General features: G+C 46.9%; 1 protein-coding gene across 3 annotated transcripts in view; it reads right to left on the reverse strand.

The window, feature by feature from the left end:
- The window catches only part of SAP30BP (SAP30 binding protein), a 37,833-nt gene that overhangs the window by 17,040 nt on the left and 2,739 nt on the right, over nt 1–18,054 (reverse strand). For 2 of the 3 annotated variants that reach the window (XM_019466204.2, XM_019466205.2), the window contains exon 3: nt 16,015–16,062. The exons of the other annotated variant lie outside the window; for it this stretch is intronic. In XM_019466204.2, coding sequence (XP_019321749.1) covers nt 16,015–16,062 — 48 coding nt within the window. The remainder of the gene's footprint in view (nt 1–16,014; nt 16,063–18,054) is intronic. 3 annotated transcript variants of the gene reach the window in all.

The following is an 18,054-nucleotide window of genomic DNA, read 5'->3' on the forward strand; positions in this document are numbered from 1 at the left end:
GAGACCACGGAGGATGGCTGTCAAATACCCCAAAAAGGCATAAATTTCAGGACCATTTACGCTCAACTGTCCATTGAGGCAAGTTTCATCCAATCAAAGCAGCCTCAGGGGAAGACAGGACTGAGGGCAAAGGGTGGTCCACACTTGAGATGAAGACCCAGAGAGGCACCCTCCTACCAGACATGCCTCAGATACCAGGAATTCAGTACAAAACGAACCAAACACCCATGCTAGTTACCCTGGCAGCCAGCCAAGAAAACCATTTGATGAAGCATTTAAGACAGAGCTAAGGAGAGAGACGGAAGGTCCACATTATTAAACTGCCAGCCATTCAAGACAGCAGTTTTAAAAAATTGGCTATAGGTTCTCACTATGCCCTTAAGGAGGCAGGAAGGGAACAGTGAAGATATAAGTAAAAAGCAACAAGAAACCACTGTTCCTTTTCTTGCCCCAAAGCGGTGTTTTGGAACGCACAGGGGGTGCCTGTCTTGACTTGTATGAATCCAACCCTCTGGCCTCCAGGTGGATATTCCCTGGTTTAAGTCATGGTTGGTTTAAGTCATGAACTCAGCCAGATCTATGCACCAGACTGTAGTCTGAGTCAGCTGGGAGGCATGGAACCCACAGCCCAGAGACCTGGACAGACCTGTATACAGGAGAGCTTGGCCCCCAGACTCAGCAGGCCGAGAGGTCTCCCCCCAGTTCACTAGGCAGGCAAAAACAAAGCATCTCACCTAGCAGCTCCTGGGAGAAAAGGCCAGGTAAACACTTCAGCGTTCCAGTTCAAGTCCAATTAAGACAAAAAGAAAAATGAAACAAAATGCACAGCTTCTGAAGAAGCCAAGTGAGACCACGGGAAAGGCACGAAAGGAGGGCTGAGCTGGTCAAAGAAACAAATGCTGAGGCAAGGCCTCACCTCCCGACTGTCCACACCCATCCAGCCTCCCCAGGCTTCACCTGAGCCTAAAGCCTCCCTAGGGCGCAGGACATGAAGTGGCCTTGACCGGCCAGGGATGGCCCCGAAGAACAATGATCTGAACCTGCCAATTTTGGTTCCTTAATCAATTATGTCTGAGACCTGTAAGAACGCAGCAGCCACAACAGGGGCCTCGTTCTCAGGGACTGTAGAGTCTGGAATGTGGTTCCCCTGCAGAGAATACAAAAAAGTCCAGCCATCCAGAAACTATGACTGGAGCAGAGGAAGGAAGTAGAAACAATATGGCTCCATGACACGGGATAAGCTGCCATTTGAGCTGGGAGGATTTGCTCAGCAGAGAAGTACCAGATCCTGGTAGAGAGAATGGAGGTTTATTTACAGCCAACAACACTTCATCAATCCTTCCCGAGCCAGCCCCACAAAGCACGCTCAAAGGTCCAGCGTCCAACTGGAGACAAAGCAATGTGGCCTCCAGCAGCTGGATTCTGCCAAATCTAAATGTTGCTTTTTTTGCCCCAGCTTTGGAAGCATCAGGCACAGAGGAAGTACTCTGAACAGAGGGCAGAGGGCAGTCTCTCCGTGCTGCTGGGGGAAGAACACTACGGACTACGTTTTCTGATAGATGATGTAATCCTACATCTTTTTTTATTTTTTTTTTTAAATTTTTTTTTTTCAACGTTTTTTATTTATTTTTGGGACAGAGAGAGACAGAGCATGAACGGGGGAGGGGCAGAGAGAGAGGGAGACACAGAATCGGAAACAGGCTCCAGGCTCCGAGCCATCAGCCCAGAGCCTGACGCGGGGCTCGAACTCACGGGCCGCGAGATCGTGACCTGGCTGAAGTCGGACGCTTAACCGACTGCGCCACCCAGGCGCCCCGATGTAATCCTACATCTTAAAAGCAGGTGGCAGCTGGGGAGACAGATTAATAAAACAACGCCTTCTAAATCTTCTCTTCTCTCAGACCTGGCACTTCCCAAGTAGTTATTAAGTCTTAGTGAGATCTCACTTAAAAATGACTCCTCACTGGGGCGCCTGGGTGGTTCAGTCAGTTAAGTCTGACTCTTGATTTCGGGTTAGGTCATGATCTCATGGTTCACGAGTTCGAGCCCCGTGGCAGGCTCTGCACTGAGAGTGCAGAGCCTGCTTGGGAACCTCTCTCCCTCCTTCTCTTTCTCTGCCTCTCTCTGTCTCAGAATAAATAAAACTTAAAAAAAAAAAAAGTTTCCTTACTGTGGCCTGAGGCCCTGGGAGACTCCCAACAGGCCCTTTCAGCCTCCTTCTCCTCCTAGCACAGAGCCGGAGCAGGGCCCAGGTAAAGGCCCTCCCCGGAACACCTCCTCCCCACTGTTGCTGAAAGTAAGCCCTATTCAGACCTCAGTCCTCGGCTCAAGGAAGCCTTTATCTGCCCCACCCGCACCGGGCCAATGAGGACCTTGCTCTATTCTGGGCTCTTACTCACTGTCTTAGTTATCACTGTGTCCCTAGCACCTGCAGGTTAATGCCCTGCCCACAACAGGTGCTCAAACACTGATGAAACGTGCGTGTGCGCGCGTGCGCGCGCGCACACACACACACACACACGTACAAAGACATACTCTCCTTTCTAAGTGGCCAGTGGTCCGTTTTTCAGCCCAGGTTAGGTGTTTCACAGTCACCTTCAGCTGCAGTGCTCTCCCCCTAGACTCCAGTTAGGCCCCAGTCAGCTCCAACGTGCAACTCAATGTCGGAAAGGGAGGCAGCAGGACAGGAACTAAGAAGGGGCCAGACGTGTGATACAAGGCTGATGACAGGCAGAAGGAAGAAGGTGGTGGGGGCATCAATACTGAATTAAAAAACCCTTAAACCTAGCTTGTCGCTCCCAATCCTGAAACAAAAGACAGAATTACTGTAGAGTTAGTCCGTTTATTTGTTCCACAAATAATCGATTGAGCCTTTATTACGTACCAGGCAACGGGCCAAACACTGGGGATACGATGTGAACACAACCCGATCTTGGGGAGAAATCCTGGGTGTTCCGCTAAGTACTTCAACGAAACATCACTTCGCTGTCATCACAGCCCCATGAAGTGTGAGTGGACAACGCTGCGGCTTCAGATACGACTAGTGGGCCCAGGAAGCCCCCTGACGGCATCAAACTGACACACGCGTGGGAGTCAGCTCAGGTGCCGAGAAAGCAGCAACGCTGGAACTTTTGTCAAAACACCTCCAAGCTGCAGGAAAAAAGTTACTGTGGTTTGACAGACAAGGGCGGGGCGTGCTGAGGGCTGTCAGTAATCCCCGGGCTCAGCAGAAGTCACCGAGCCCCACGCTGCAAGGAGATAGCCCTCCATGGCACGGATGCCCAGCGTCCGTGCCCTGTTTTACCCCACACCACACACAGGGGAGCCTTCGAGAAAGCCGGTCGCCAGCACGTTTCCTTTAGCTGTATCCTGTTGGCCAGGACTGGGTCACTGCCACGGCACACTGCCTACCTGGGGATGGAGACACTCAATTTATCAGAAAAATGGGCGCAAGTTGGCGGGGTCACTTTGGATCCAACAGACTCACCTTCACCCCCAGCTCACCGATGGGAAAGACTCAGTTCCCCAAGCAGAAGTTTCTACAGGAAAGGGTGAAAGAGGCACCCGCTCAGACAAATGAAGCCAGCCCTAGAACTGGCCTCGTAGACTGAAGAAAAGAGGGAACGGTTTCTTCTGAAACACCGAGCTCAACAAAGCCGACACACTGCTGTGTGGTGCGACGCTCGGCCACGTGGAACCAACCAGACTTCGATGTCAACGCGAGGCTCTGGCCAGCAGCCATCTCCAAAGGGGAGCCTTTGTTATCGGACTATCCCAAGTGTAATCTCACATTTGAGTCAAGACGTGAAGATTCTGGGTTTGTTGAAAGTCGCAGAAGATGTTCAGAGAGGGCCATTCCGTTCCTCTCTTAACACCCAGGGTGTCTGGGTAGGCTTGTGCTTAGGCACAGAGGTCACCTCACATCAAGACTTTGAATTAAGCCTTCAGTGGTGGGCCAGGGTGCACTTTTTTCTGAAAGGTTTTCCACAAAAACAGTGTCTCTGTGCTTCAGGCTGTTATCTGGGGGCAGGGGTGGGAGGATTTGGAGCCAGCCAAGACAAAGGGAAACAGCTTTGTGAGGCTGGGGACAGAAAAGTGAAGTCTTTGTGACACAGACCACGGCCACCAAATCACAACAGCACTATCCTGCTTGAGAGGTCAGCCACCAAACTGAGGTGTGAGATTAAGATATAAGGCAAAAGTTACTGAGATATCAGAAAGCCAGGAGATTAGAAATGCAAACTGGTCTCCATCCACACACTGGCAGGAACAGGAATGAACCATCTACGGGGCCAAAAGGAAAGCCAGTATCTTTCAGGCACTGCTTAGAAAAAATGTACCTGACTCCAAAGTTAGGAATGCAAATGAGCAAAATTCTACCGAACACTGAACCCAGAAATTGCACGGCAGTATTTCAGGAGACAAGGATCAGAACACAGAAGGAAGGTGGGAAGTGCTGGTTCCCGAAGGGAAGGGCGGGCAGCTTGCTTTCTGCATCAGAGAATTTTTCAAAAAGATAAATCTTGACTAGGGAAGGAGGCACCCAGCCACACCTTGGTTAGTAATCCATGGCATGTGGGCCCGGAGGGGAGAACGACGCCGGGGCTTGCATGGCCGAAGGCGGGCCGACCGGGCATGCGCAGGCCCCGGCTGCAGAACCACAAGGAGCGGGGTGAGGCCGCTGGGAGTCTGATCCTCAGGTGACTAGGAGCGAGTGCAGTCAAGAGGGCCCTGCTGGCAGTTCGGTGGAGCCAAGAGGGGAGGGGAGGGCAGAGGGAGACTAACGGCCGTTCCCCTCTGCCGGAGATCACTTGCAGCGATTCCCTTTCCACCAGCAGTGTTCAGCTTAAGATGCAGCCCGGCCTTCTTTGGAAGGCAGCTCGACACAGGACGTAGCTTGGAATTCTTTCAGTCTGGACAACAAAAGAGCTACTTCCATAGCGTGCACCCTCCCCCTCTCCCAACCTCAGTCGCGTCTGCTTCTTATATCAGGTCCCCACTTAGAACCACAGACCCCGGCTGGGAGCGTGTACTGGGGGGTGTTCTCCTCAGCATGGAAATTCTGTTGTCTCCCACCTGCGCGAGGGCGACCCTAGCCTGATTAAAGAAGGCCATTTGGCCATTCATCGGGACGAGAACGAGGAAACGTGAAATGTTAAGAAGGCTTGAGCATTCTCAGCAGTTCAGAGGTCACATTACAACTTCCAGCAAGAAGAGTGGATGGCTCCCAATCCAGCAATGGTCAAGGGCCATTTCCTTCTCTGGTCCTGGGTGAGTCATGCTGTAACTTTTTTTTCTAATCGGCACTCAAAAGCATTATGGGGTACATATGGGAGGCAGAACGCGGGAGAAGGTAGGATGACAAAACCAAGATGGAGGGACCGAGTACACATTCTCGTTCACACACCCTAAACAACAGAACTCACTAAAAACTAACGTACGTTATCCAAAACTCCCAGTAACCCCACGAGGCAGATGTTATTATTCCCATCTTACAGATGACCAAACCGAGGCAAAGCACAACAAAGCAGCTTCTTGCCCAGGAAGTGGCAATGCTGGGACCCAGACCCAAGTCTATCTGACTCTAAAGCCTAGTTATAACTGCTTCCCAACTTCTGATCTCCTTCTCGACTAAGAGGCAGCAGATAATGACAGTTTCTAGGAAGCCTCTGGTTCGACCACCGGGGAAGCCAACATCAAAGACCAAGAAGGAAAAAGACCTCTTCAGGGATGACTCTGTAGCAGGTCACAGGGCAAACGAAGTGTTAAGCTCTCAACTTAAGGGGAAGACAGCCAGAAGTTATTACCTTTTAACTATAACGATCAGGGCCAACAGCTCCAGAGGCCCTACTGCTCCAGTGAGTAATGTCTGAGTTGATCTGAATGGAACAACTGGTCCTGAAAACTTAATCATACAACCAAGTGGGTGCCACCACCCTTGTCCTTAGCCTAGGGACTTCCTGGGTGCTGACAGAAGGAATGCTACCAAATCCTGACTACCACTAAGCCCTCATCCCGTACTGGGTGAACAATCGTGACGACTGTAATGGGAACTCGTTATTCCTTCTGACCCACGTAAAGAGCACGGCATGTATTCCGTCCACCAGAGTCTAACTGGAAAGAAACCGCTTACATGGTATTTTATTCAATAGCTACAAATACTTTTATTGCTACTATAATGTACTATCTCTGATTTTATTCTATCTAGCTCCACGGGAATTGATGTGAAAAAGTGGGCTGATGGGGTGCCTGGGTGGCTCAGTCAGTTGAATGTCCAACTTTTGATATTGGATCGGGTTGTGATCTCAGTCGTGAAATCAAGCCCTACGTCAGGCTCCGCGTGGGGCCTGCTTGGGATCCTCTCTGCTCCTCCCCTGCTCGTGCTCTCTCAAAATAAATAAGTAAACATAAAAAAAAAAAAAAAAGTGTAGGGGTCCCTGGGTGGCTCAGTCGGTTAAGCTACCGACTTTGGCTCAGATCATGATCTCGTGGTTCTTGAGTTCGAGCCCTGCGTCGGGCTCTGTGCTAACAGCTCAGAGAATGGAGCCTGCTTCGGATTCTCTCTGCCCCTCACCCACTCACACTCTCTCTCTTGCTCTCTCTCTCAGAAGTAAATAAGCTTTAAAAAAAAAGAGTGTTTTAATGACTGGTCTCACTTCTAGAAAAAAAGTTGGTGGATCGCAACGTTTCCTTACTATTCCCATTTAAAGGTATTTAGAAAATTACAAAAGAACAAAACCCTTTTTCTTGTAGCAGTTTCACTGAGATATAACTCACATCCCACACAATTTTTAAGTGGTTAGCTTTTTTAAAAAAGGTTTTTTAAAAAATATTTATTTTTGAGAGAGAAAGCATGCGCATATGAGCAGGGGAGGGGCAGAGAGAGGGAGACAGAAGATCTGAAGCTAGCTCCACGCTGTGAGCACACAGCCCCATGGGGGCTCAAACTTACAAACTGACTGTGAGATCATGACCTGAGCTAAAATCAAGAGTCGGCAGCTTAACTGACTGAGCCATCTAGGTGACCCTTTAAGTGTTTAGTTTTTTGTTTTTGTTTTTTAATTTTCAAAGTATTTATGTATGTATGTATTTATTTGGGAGAGGCAGAGACAGAAAGGAAGAGAGAATCTCAAGCAAGCTCCAAGCTGTCAGCACAGAGCCTGACATAGGGCTCGAACCCACGGAACCATGAGATCATGATCTGAGCTGAACTGTGAGTTGGACGCTCAACCACCTGAGCCACGCAGGCACCCCTAAGTGTTTAGCTTTTCATTTTTCAGTTACGTCCTGCTATTATAATTGCTCAGACTGTAACAACACAGAAAACATTTAACATTCAGATAGAAATATATGTACGCTATCATACGGACAAACAAAAAGATGGAAGAAGGAAAATGGGACACCTGTTAGAGGACTGTGGAATTAGATGACTTTTTTTTCAAAATATTCAATTCTTGCTATTATAATAATTTGACAATAAAATCAAAACAAACCCCTGATAAGGTAACCACCAGAAAAACAGTACCATGCAATTCTTTCCAAGTCAAAGAACTCTAAGAAAAAGCCCAAGTTTATGCTCTAACAGATAACCTTCGGTGTACCATCCTGAAAAATAATTCTCAGTAGACCATTCCACAAGTGTGGGTTCTCCCAGAGCTCACCCAGCAAAGGCACACGATGACCCACGCGTGAAGGCTACAAAGGGACTCGTGGATCCTTAACCACACCATACAACCCGCCCCTCTGGGTGTCCTTCATGATGAACAGAACCCTATGTTGCTTGCTTATGAAAAGCCTGAGCATCTCCCTCTCTGATTTCAAAGTCCTGGAGGTAGAGTGAACACGCTCAAAGCCCAAATGGGAAAACGTGTGCTGTGGCAGTCCTGAAGAAGCTGGCACATGTTCCAGAGCCTCTTTCCTTACATGGTTGATACAGAGAATCGAGGGTTTCAACCAGAAGCGCTGCCCACGTGCAACTGCCAGCAGGTTCCTGAAAGTTCTCCGAAAAAAAATCAGTGGTCTGTAACGAATTCGTCGGAAACAAGCTCCCTGGGCAGTTTTCAGTCCGCAGGCGTAGCATTCTGAAACTTGCAAAGATCAGTAACAATGCTGGGTAGGGGGAGAGGCTGGAGAAGAGAAGCAGTGGGAGATTACGGAGTCAGCTCTACCCCAAAGCAAATCCTTCCTCTAGACTGCAAGCCAATTAAGAACACTTGGCGACTGAGACACTTGACCTTCTTAAAGGAATTCAAGTGTGTTATGTACAGTCACCAAAGGTGAGACCCACTTACTTGGCCGAGCCAAGGTCTCTGGGGAGGGTAAGTAAGGACTCATCAAGTCCCTTTGCTCTGGAACTCAGAGACGATCTACCAACACAGTCCCTAAACTGCCATCAAGGCACCCCCAGGGAGCTACAGGAAATTCACAAAGGTGCACACAACATGAAATTTCAAGGAAAACACAGCATTACTCAACATCTATCAGATACCACACAAATTCATGTGTATTTTTTCAAGTGGCTATCAAATTCTGAAGATTGTCGTGTTGATTCTCTAGAGCTAATTGTTAGGTATTTCTTTTGGCCTATGAGTTCGTTCTTTCTTTCTTTTTTTTTTAAAGATTTATTTATAAGTAATGTCTACACCCAACATGGGGCTTGAACTCATAAACCAGAGATCAAGAATCACACGCTCCACTGACTGAGCCAGCGGGGCACCCCTGGCCTAGGAGTTCTGTGAAAAATTCCTGAGACGCCAAGGGTGCTACGAACTGAGAAAATGTGACAACTTCTGACATACGGGATGAGGACATCTGACCCGACTCAGTTTTGCCTAAAAGGCCAAGGAGTGCCAACAACTGCATTTTAGATTGTGAAAAACACGGCCTTATGCATCCTTTCTTGCAGCTATCCCATCACCTGGTAAAGCGGGCATCAGAGATGAGCCGAGGGCAGCCGAAGCTATGTGCCTGTGGTCCCACAGCTGGAGGGAAGCCAAGCCTGTGCTCGACCCAGGTCTTCTGAGTCCATGTCCACTAGCCTGGCTCGAAGGTGTGAACTCACATTTCTGCACTAATTTCGGGGTCCAAGAATCTTAAAAATGTTTTGTCTTAACTAGGATTATGCATGCACATCTTTTAAAAAATGCCGGAACCATTTCTCCCCCACCCGATGCCACCTTCTTGACCCAGAGAGGCTATTTTGTTTTGACAGATGTTTGCTCTTTGGGCCAAGAGGATTCCTTCCCTGGGTCAAAGCTGGGACTGCAACACCTCAGGGAGGCCGGCATTCCCACCCCACATAGCGAAGCCAGCCCTCCCAGTTAGCTGGCAACGGGCCGCTCCAGCTTTCCCGTGCCAGGTCATCAATGCCCGTGTTTGTTTTCAAAGGAAGGGTGTGTCAGAGACAGTAAGCCAGTGGAAATACCTTCATCCACAGGAACTGTGGGAGTGGGGAAAAAAATAAACAAGGGAAAACGTTCCAGGGCAACCGAGGTAGAACACAGACAAAGGAGAGTGGGAAAAGGAAGCCCATATGCCAAGGGCAAACAGATGGAGGAAACACTTAAGCCATCTGGCACCCCTGTCCCTGCATTAAAGAGCTGAACAGAGGTCTGCCACTTCCGCTCTGACTTTTTCTAGGACAGCAGTGCCACCTTCTGTTGAGTAGTCAGATCTGAGTCGGGCTGAGTCGGGTTGCTTACTGAGGAGGTAAGACCAGAAAATTGAAGTTAGAGGAAAACACATGACGGAACAGAAGTGTCGAAGCATTCTGCCTCCCGTGGAATGCTCAGCCACCATCTTTTCTCTAGTTAAGGGCAAACTCAGCCACCCAGAGCTCAATCCCTCCTCCTCAGGTGGATGGATCAGGACCAAAGGCTCTCTCTAGAGGTGGGTCTGGAGTTATCATTTCTTTTCTTCTTTAAGTAGGCTTTACACCCAGCACAGAGCCCAACACGGGGCTTGAACTCATGATCCTGAGATCAAGACCTGAGCTGAGATCAAGAGCTGGATGCTTACCTGAGACTGAGCCACCCAGGCACCCCGGGAGTTATCACTTCTTACTCAACCCCCCAAATATGGGACTTTGCGTTCAGAGGTATCCCCAAACATCAGAGTGATAAAAATTAGGGCAATTTCCAGTCTTTGTACTCTACACCTGTACCTTCTAAAGGTGGCAGACAATAAGTTAGGGAACACTCACCTTGGCTTATCCGTAATACTCAAGCCAGGAAACTGATTGGGGGGTTAGTCTAATCCCCAACCCCCAAATTTCTTTAGGACGTTCTTGACAAATGCTTTCTTAAAATTTGTCTTGAAAAAGGTCCAGAAACAGGGAGCTCACTACCTTAAAAAGCAGCTTAGCCCACGTTTGGTCAGAGATGACAAAAAGTTCTTCGTTATGTGAAGACAAACGCGGTCCCTGTAATTCTTCTGTATGTTGCTTCAAGTTCAGCACGTGGCTTCCACCTCCCCTCCCTCTAGCAGACCTCCAAACAACAGATAACAATGCAGGCTCCTCCCTGGTTGCCTCTCCCAGCTCCTAAACCTTTCATGTGATGTGGTTTCCAGTCCCCTCACCTTCATGATTGCTCTCCTCTGAGTGCATTCCAGTTTCTAAATGTGGAATTCGATATTCCCACACAAGCCCAATGACAGGGTGACCAGCCTGGGAAGCAAGCATAGGTCACTGCAACGAACGCTCCTGAACATGGACACTATTAAGCTAATTACCAACTCAGGTTTACTCAGTTAACTCACGTAAAATGAATGAGGCAGATTTTCTTAAGATGCCTGTTTCTGGGGCGCCTGCGTGGCTCAGTTGGTTAAGCGACTGACCCTCGATTTCGGCTCAGGCCACGCTCTCACAGTTTGTGAGTTCAAGCCCCGTGTTGGGCTCTGCGCAGACCGTGCAGAGCCTGTTTCGGATTCTCTGTCTCCTCTCTCTGCCCCTCCCTCACACTCTCTCTCTCTCAAAAAATAGATGTTAAAAAAAAAAAAAGCCTATTTCCCAGGTGGCAAACTCTGAGGTTAAGGGACTTCTCCAAGGAGAGCTGGAATTCAGATTCAGGTCTATGACTCCAGAACCTTAACTTCCACCCCAGAGGGGCTGTCTTGTCTTACTCTGGATACGCTACCCCCCTCACGGCAGCTCAAGGTCCCGCAGGGCTGACAGCTCACTGGACACTTACAGAGCAGTGGAAATAGTCACCAAACAACTACTTAGTATGACTGACCCAAAATTCTGGCTTCTGAAGAAGAGTGGTTCTCAAAGTTGATCTGTGGACCCCTGGAGGTCTGTAAGGTCAAAACTACTTTCCTAGTACTAAGACATCACTTGCCTTTTTCACTGTTCTACGCTGGCAGGAGCAATGGGGGGCAACTGCTGGCCTTTTAGAACAAATCAAGGCAGCTGCACTGAGTTTTGGCCGTAGGGACACTCTCAGTTACCAAAAAAGCCAATTTCACTTAAAAATATCATTGGTGCTGGGGTGCCTGGGTGGCTTAGTCGGTTAAGCCTCTGACTTCGGCTCAGGTCATGACCTCACGGTTCCTGAGTTCAAGCCCCACATCGGGCTCCGTGCTGTCAGGGCAGAGCCCGCCTCGGATTCTCTGTCCCCTCTCTCTGCCCCCTCCCCGCTGGTTCTCTCCCTCTCTCTCAAAATAAATACAGTTTAAAATATATATATATATATACATATAGCCTTGGGGAAGCAGTAAAAATGATTCGCCTTATTAAGTCTTGACCTTTGAGTACAAATTTAATTATTATTATTTTTTTGCATTTTGTGTGATGACATGAGAGGTCACATAAACACCTCTGCTGCTCACTGAGGTCCAATGGTTACCCCAAGGAAAAGCACTTAAGTGAGGGAGTTACAAGCTGATCTAGTTGCTTTCTTCACAGAATGCCATTTTTACTTGAAAGAATGACGGTGCTTAGTCAGATTTGAGTAACTGGCAGACGGTTCCTAAAAAAATGAAGCAATTCAAGATCTCAAGTAAAAACTAGCATCTTAGAAAATGTATACATCCCCACTGGGAGCAGACAGCTTTCCAACTTAATGGCTTGTCTGATGAGATAGGTAATGTCATTAACAAATATAATTTTTTGGATATTATAAGACAAAATGCATCACTGTAGATCTCAGTGAACCAACATTTTCCATGTCACCAGTGCCAGAGGATGCAATACCAGTGTGGCTAAAAGAGCCACTGAGAGTGCAAGGCAGACCCGTGGAGGTTAATGAAGCAGACGACAGAAAGTTCACTGAGAAGGGTTCACATCCTACAGTGCAACTAATTTTTAGGAAACCACTGCCTGTTGAGTTCTGATCTAGTATCAAAGAAGAAGATTCACAATCACCTAAAGGGCTATTAAGATACTTGTCCTCTTTCTAATGCCCTGTGTGTGAAGCCAGATTTTCTTCAACTACTTCAACCAAAACAACACACTGCAATAGACTGAATGCAGAAGCACTTAAGAGAACCTAGCTGGCTGTCCGTTAAACTGGATGTTAGACCTTTAGGAGACCCAATGCCTGTCTTTGTGTTTTTAGTTTGTTTCTTTGGTTTCAGCAATATTTTTTGTTAAAATGTGACTTATATTAACATGTAATGGATTTAATTATTTTAAAATAATAAATATCTGGGGCACCTGGGTGGCTCAGTTAAGTGTCCAACTTGGTTTTGGCTCAAGTCACGATCTCACAATTTGTGAGTTCGAGCCCCACATCCGGCTCTGTGCTGACAGTGTGGAACCTGCTTGGGATTCTCTCTCTTCCTCTCTGTCCCTTCCCCGCTCACTCTATGTCTCTCAAAATAAATAAATAAACCTCAAAAAAATATTTAAGGGGCGCCTGGATGGCTCAGTTGGTTAAGTGTCCCACTTCGGCTCAGGTCATGATCTCGCGGTCTGTGAGTTCAAGCCCCGCATCAGGCTCTGTGCTGACAGCTCGGAGCCTGGATGCTGCTTTGGATTCTGTGTCTGCCTCTCTCTCTGCCCCTGTCTCACTCACGCTCTGTCTCTGTCTCTCTCAAAAATAAACATTAAAGGGGCGCCTGGGTGGCTCAGTCGGTTAAGCGGCCGACTTCAGCTCGGGTCGTGATCTCGCGGTCCGTGAGTTCGAGCCCTGCGTCGGGCTCTGTGCTGACAGCTCAGAGCCTGGAGCCTGTTTCAGATTCTGTGTCTCCCTCTCTCTGACCCTCCCCCGTTCATGCTCTGTCTCTCTCTGTCTCAAAAATAAATAAACGTTAAAAAAAAATTAAAAAAAAAATTAAATAAAATAAACATTAAAAAAATATTTAAAAATTTTCTCAATTAAAAACAATTTAATGTTATTTAATCTCTCAAAAATAAACATTAAAAAATACTTAAAAATTTTCTCAAGTTAAAAAAAAATGTTATTTTTGAGAGAGAGAGAGAGCACGAGTGAGGCAGGGGCAGAAACAGGGGCAGACACAGAATCCAAAGCACCATCCAGGTTCCAAGCTGTTGTCACAGAGCCTGACGTAGGGCTCGAACTCATGGACCACGAGATCATGACCTGAGCCGAAGTCAGACGCTTAACCGAATGAGCCACCCAGGCACCCCAAATGTTTCTCAATTTTAAATGAAGTGATACTCTTTGGGATCCTCAGCTTTTAATTGTGTAAAGGCACCAAAATGTTTTGAGAACTGCTGTAGTAAAAAATCAAAAGCAGATTTTAAAAAGCCAAGGCAGTTGGGGTGCCTGGTGGCTCAGTCGGTTAAGCATCTGAATCTTGATTTCAGCTCAGGTTATGACCTCACAGTTCATAGTTAAGGCCTTGTCGGGCTCCGCACTGAGAGTGCAGAATCTGCTTGGGATTCTCTCTCCCCTTCTCCCTTTGCCCCCGCCCCCCTCGCTTGCACTCTCTCTCTCAAAATAAATAAAAAAGAAAAAAGAAAAAAAAAGGCCAAGGCAGGAAGGAGTGCCATCTGGTGGAAAAGACAGTTATGACATCAATCCATTCACAACCAAAATAAATGACACCCCTAATCCATCTTGGTGACATATTCTTATTGTTAGAAATTTCACATACCGAAGGCAGAAATATTCAAAATTCAAGATGTGGAAGATAAAAACATTGTTAAAAGCCAATTAAATGCGCCAGAAAAGATCCGGAGTAGAGGGAGGGTTGGGAGGCGTTTGAGGTCTAGGCCACTACCTCAAGATAGTCTGATGCCAGTTCAGGGCAAGAGAGGAAGCCAATGCCAGGACTAAGGCATGGGAGCACAGAAGACTCATGCTGGGGACTGTTTCTAGTCCTTGGAGATGCCACTAACACTCATGATTTTTGGACTTGAGGATCTCTGAGCGGGAGAGCTCTGTCTGACCCCTTCCACACTCAGCCTCCAAAAGAACTATGTCAAGTTACTGTGAGAGTAGGTTCTGTCCTGTTCTCCAAGGGCTCCCTAAGAACAAAAACTGTCTCAGAAAGCTTTTCATTCTACAACCAGACTAAAAGTTCAAATGACTGAATGAAATACAATAAAGCACATCAGTCAAGGGGTTAAGTATAAACGTGTCTTTCCAACCCTCATGTGGTTCCAAGAAAGACTGAGCAGAAGACACATCAACAAACTTCCCAATTCTGTCCCCCTCACCCCCAGCCCTGGCTGTTCTTCCTCATTCCCAGGAGATTTGCTGTTTTTTCCAGAAGGGCTGACAGTAAAGTACCTGCACCTTTCTCTCCAGCCAACTTCCCCAGGAGGCCTTTGAGCCTTTTGCCTCCGTTCCCTTCACACTGAAGCCCCAGCACCTGGCAGCTCCTCGGGTTCACTTCACGCGTGGGCTCTAAGGCCCACACACTCCCGACTACTAAGACAGAAGATTCCTGCTACTACTGGCCGTTTTCCTTCTGCGAGCCCAAGCAGAGGTATGGCCACCTGTGATCCAGGCCACACGTCCACCCTCCTGCTCGTAGTGCTTGCGTGAGTTAAGCCTGGGTTCCTTACTTGGCACAGAAAGGAGTGACATTTGCTGTGCCTAGGGCTCAATATTCTCTTCTTTCTGCATGCTGATGCCCAAACTTCCTTTCCTGATGAAATGTGTTATCTGCATCATCCACAACTTTTCACGGGGTTTATTCCAATGGTCGCCACAGTTCTATCCAAACATAGAACCAGTTCAAATTTGAACTGTATTTTTGGACATACTACCATTTTGATTACAATTTGGGACCATTTTCTAGAGTTTCACTACGTTGCCTTGAAGGCTTCAGTTGGTTTCAAAGCAGTTTTTAATCACAAAAGTCGGCCCGTATTTCACAGGCCTAGAGTGATGGAATTAAGACTTCCTCTTTGAAAGAGAAATGTTTCCTAAAGACCGCGTTCTTAACAAGCACAGTTATACTGATGCCCAGTGCATAGCACAGTAAGCCTACTTGCAGGGGACGGGGGCATGAGATCTTAACCATCATCACAATAGGTCAGGGAGCATGACAGGAAATGTCTTTAATTACTCTCAGCTGCTATTGGGAAGGAACTATCAGAAGGATACACCTGAAAGACCATTCTGTTTACCCAAGAGTGGATGGGTACCAGCCGGAGGAAGTAAGAGTTAGGTGCAGCTTCTCCAACAGCTGGGGAGACCTCACTTTGACCTAGATGACTAAAGAGTACAAAGGGCAGCCCTTAGGGCTTCCTGATTCTAGAAATATTCCCACGTCTAACCCACCTGCAGGGACAGTGACCCCACCAAGCTCACCTGGCTGTAGAGCACAGGCAGGTGGCTACACTCAGCCAGGCCTCTCCCCTTTCTAGTCTGGAGATAAGGCACTATCTGTGCTTCTGGAAATCCAAACTGCCTCAGGACTTCCTCATTCCATGGTGACCTCCAGGCTTCTTTAGAAAGCTAGTTTCATCCCAGAAAATTTACACGTGGTTGCAGGGTGTGTTAGTGGGACCAACCTTGACCAGACACAGGAACTGAGACATAATGTTACAATGCCTTGTTCGCATCCAGCCACCCCACCACAGCCAACACCAAATACCTTTGGGTCATCAGCCTCAGGTTTTTCAGTCTCTGAATCGTCATCTTCCTACAAGACAAAGAATTTAGAGGATTAAGCTTAAAGGAGTGGGCCTGAGGGTTCTCACATGCATAACTAGGGGCTGGAGTAACTTACCCAGCCTGGGCCATCCCACCAAGAACCCCTCCCCTGCCCTATGACCCAGAACTAGAGAAAGAGAAGGGGAGAAGGAGATGTTCCGGGGGTGGGGAGGGAGGACATTAGCAGCTCAAAGTCGTTACTCCAGCAGTGCCACAGTCTACAGCGATGAAAATGCCTGAGATTAAAAATCACATATATAAAAATGGAAAAAGGCGGTCATGTTTCAGAAAAGAAGACCAGGCCCCACAGGATAAAAAGGGCATAGCGTTTTCAATGAAGTATCAATTATTTAAAACCAGGAACGTGAACCTTTCTTCCTTCTTTGACTTTCACACACACAAATACATTGGACTCAGATCTACCGTGACATTGTTCACGGTCGGAGTGCCACGACCCACGTATAACTACACCCCGGCACTCCAGCCCAGGAACATTCACAGCTACATGAACAGCAGGAAGACAGGCATCAAATGACCAGGGCAAGTGACCCAGGGAAGGACTAAAGAGCAACAGCCAGCCTTTCCTGGGTCTCAGCTGAGCAGACCCTGCCTCCATCCAGGCTCTCACAGAACTGCCACTGACCCGTTCTCCCCAGTCTTGTTCCTGATCCAAACAGCTTGCCTGACACAAAGCACCATGTGAACAAGGCATTCTCCAAAGCGTGCACTGGCCTCACACAAGCTAGCCCACCATTCCACTGAATGCCAGTGAAGGTCAACGATCAGCTACCCTATTAGGGAGCTATATCCACATCTGCTCCCAGAACACCCCAATGCACAAAAGCCTTTTAAGTTAACACCCAGGAAAAAAAATTAAGTTTCATTTGAAATTGCTTTTTTCAATCGAGCTACACCTTAACCCAAGCATAAATAGCGCCCCAGATGTTAACATAAACATCACCCGCGAGACTCGAACAGATTATACTGATGAGTTTGAGACTGAATTGTCCTGTCAGGTGCCAGTGAGTCCAAGGGTTTAAATGCAATCTCCATGATTTCCTTAAAATGAAATCAGTCACACCAAATAATCAGAGAAGTAGCTCAGCCAAAGACAATCACATTTTAGAACGTCTGTATTGGAATTTGATGAGAGGACTTTACTAGAATATGAAATAAAGTGTAAATATGATGAAAATTCTAAGCAAAGCCAATGTGGAACAACACTTCAGAAACACATCATGCAAAATTATTGAAGAAAACAGTTATGGTGTTAAGCCAGTATGTGTGCATGTAAGAAAGTCAGGAAAAGAAAACAATTTGCAAAGCTTTTCTAAACAATTTTAGTCAATTCTGAATCATCAGCATTAATGGTGGGGCTAAGGGCACGAAAATATCTTCCAAAAGAGCATCAAATACAAAACGCATTTTTGTTTCATTAGAAAGCATTTTAACGCTAACAATTACATATCAATGCATAAGAAAGCTTTCAAACAAATAATAAAGTACACTGTTTCAATTAACGGTGTTGCTAAAGAGCCAGACTCTATATCCAGATTTCACTTAGTATATCTTTGTGCTAAGCCCCCGCTTGAACCCTTGTTTTCTCTCTACTTTTAAATTCTGGCTCATGAGGTTCAGGTGATAGTATATCGACAGGCTTTCCGGTTAATTAAGACAGCTTTCTTTGTTGCCAGCACATATTAAATGTCAGGCAAGATTTGTGCTCAAGAACCAAAGGCACTCTGATAAAAAGTGCCAAGTAAGATGTCAAGAAAGAAGTTCAGAAGGATCAAACCAAAAATAAAAAGCTAAACAGTTTTCCTTCCTAATCTTTTTAATAAGCTGAAAGATTTAAACCAAGATTAAAAATAACACAGAGGTTTTTGCAGATATAAATAACAAATCAGTTAGGAGGAATGTGTTGTCACAAATGGAATAAATTATCTTAGCAAAGAAAATGAACATGAAACATTCTTTGATA

This window comes from Panthera pardus, unplaced genomic scaffold (assembly GCF_024362965.1).
Source record: "Panthera pardus isolate Hobbes unplaced genomic scaffold, ASM2436296v1 HiC_scaffold_3, whole genome shotgun sequence".
Lineage (NCBI taxonomy): Eukaryota > Metazoa > Chordata > Mammalia > Carnivora > Felidae > Panthera > Panthera pardus.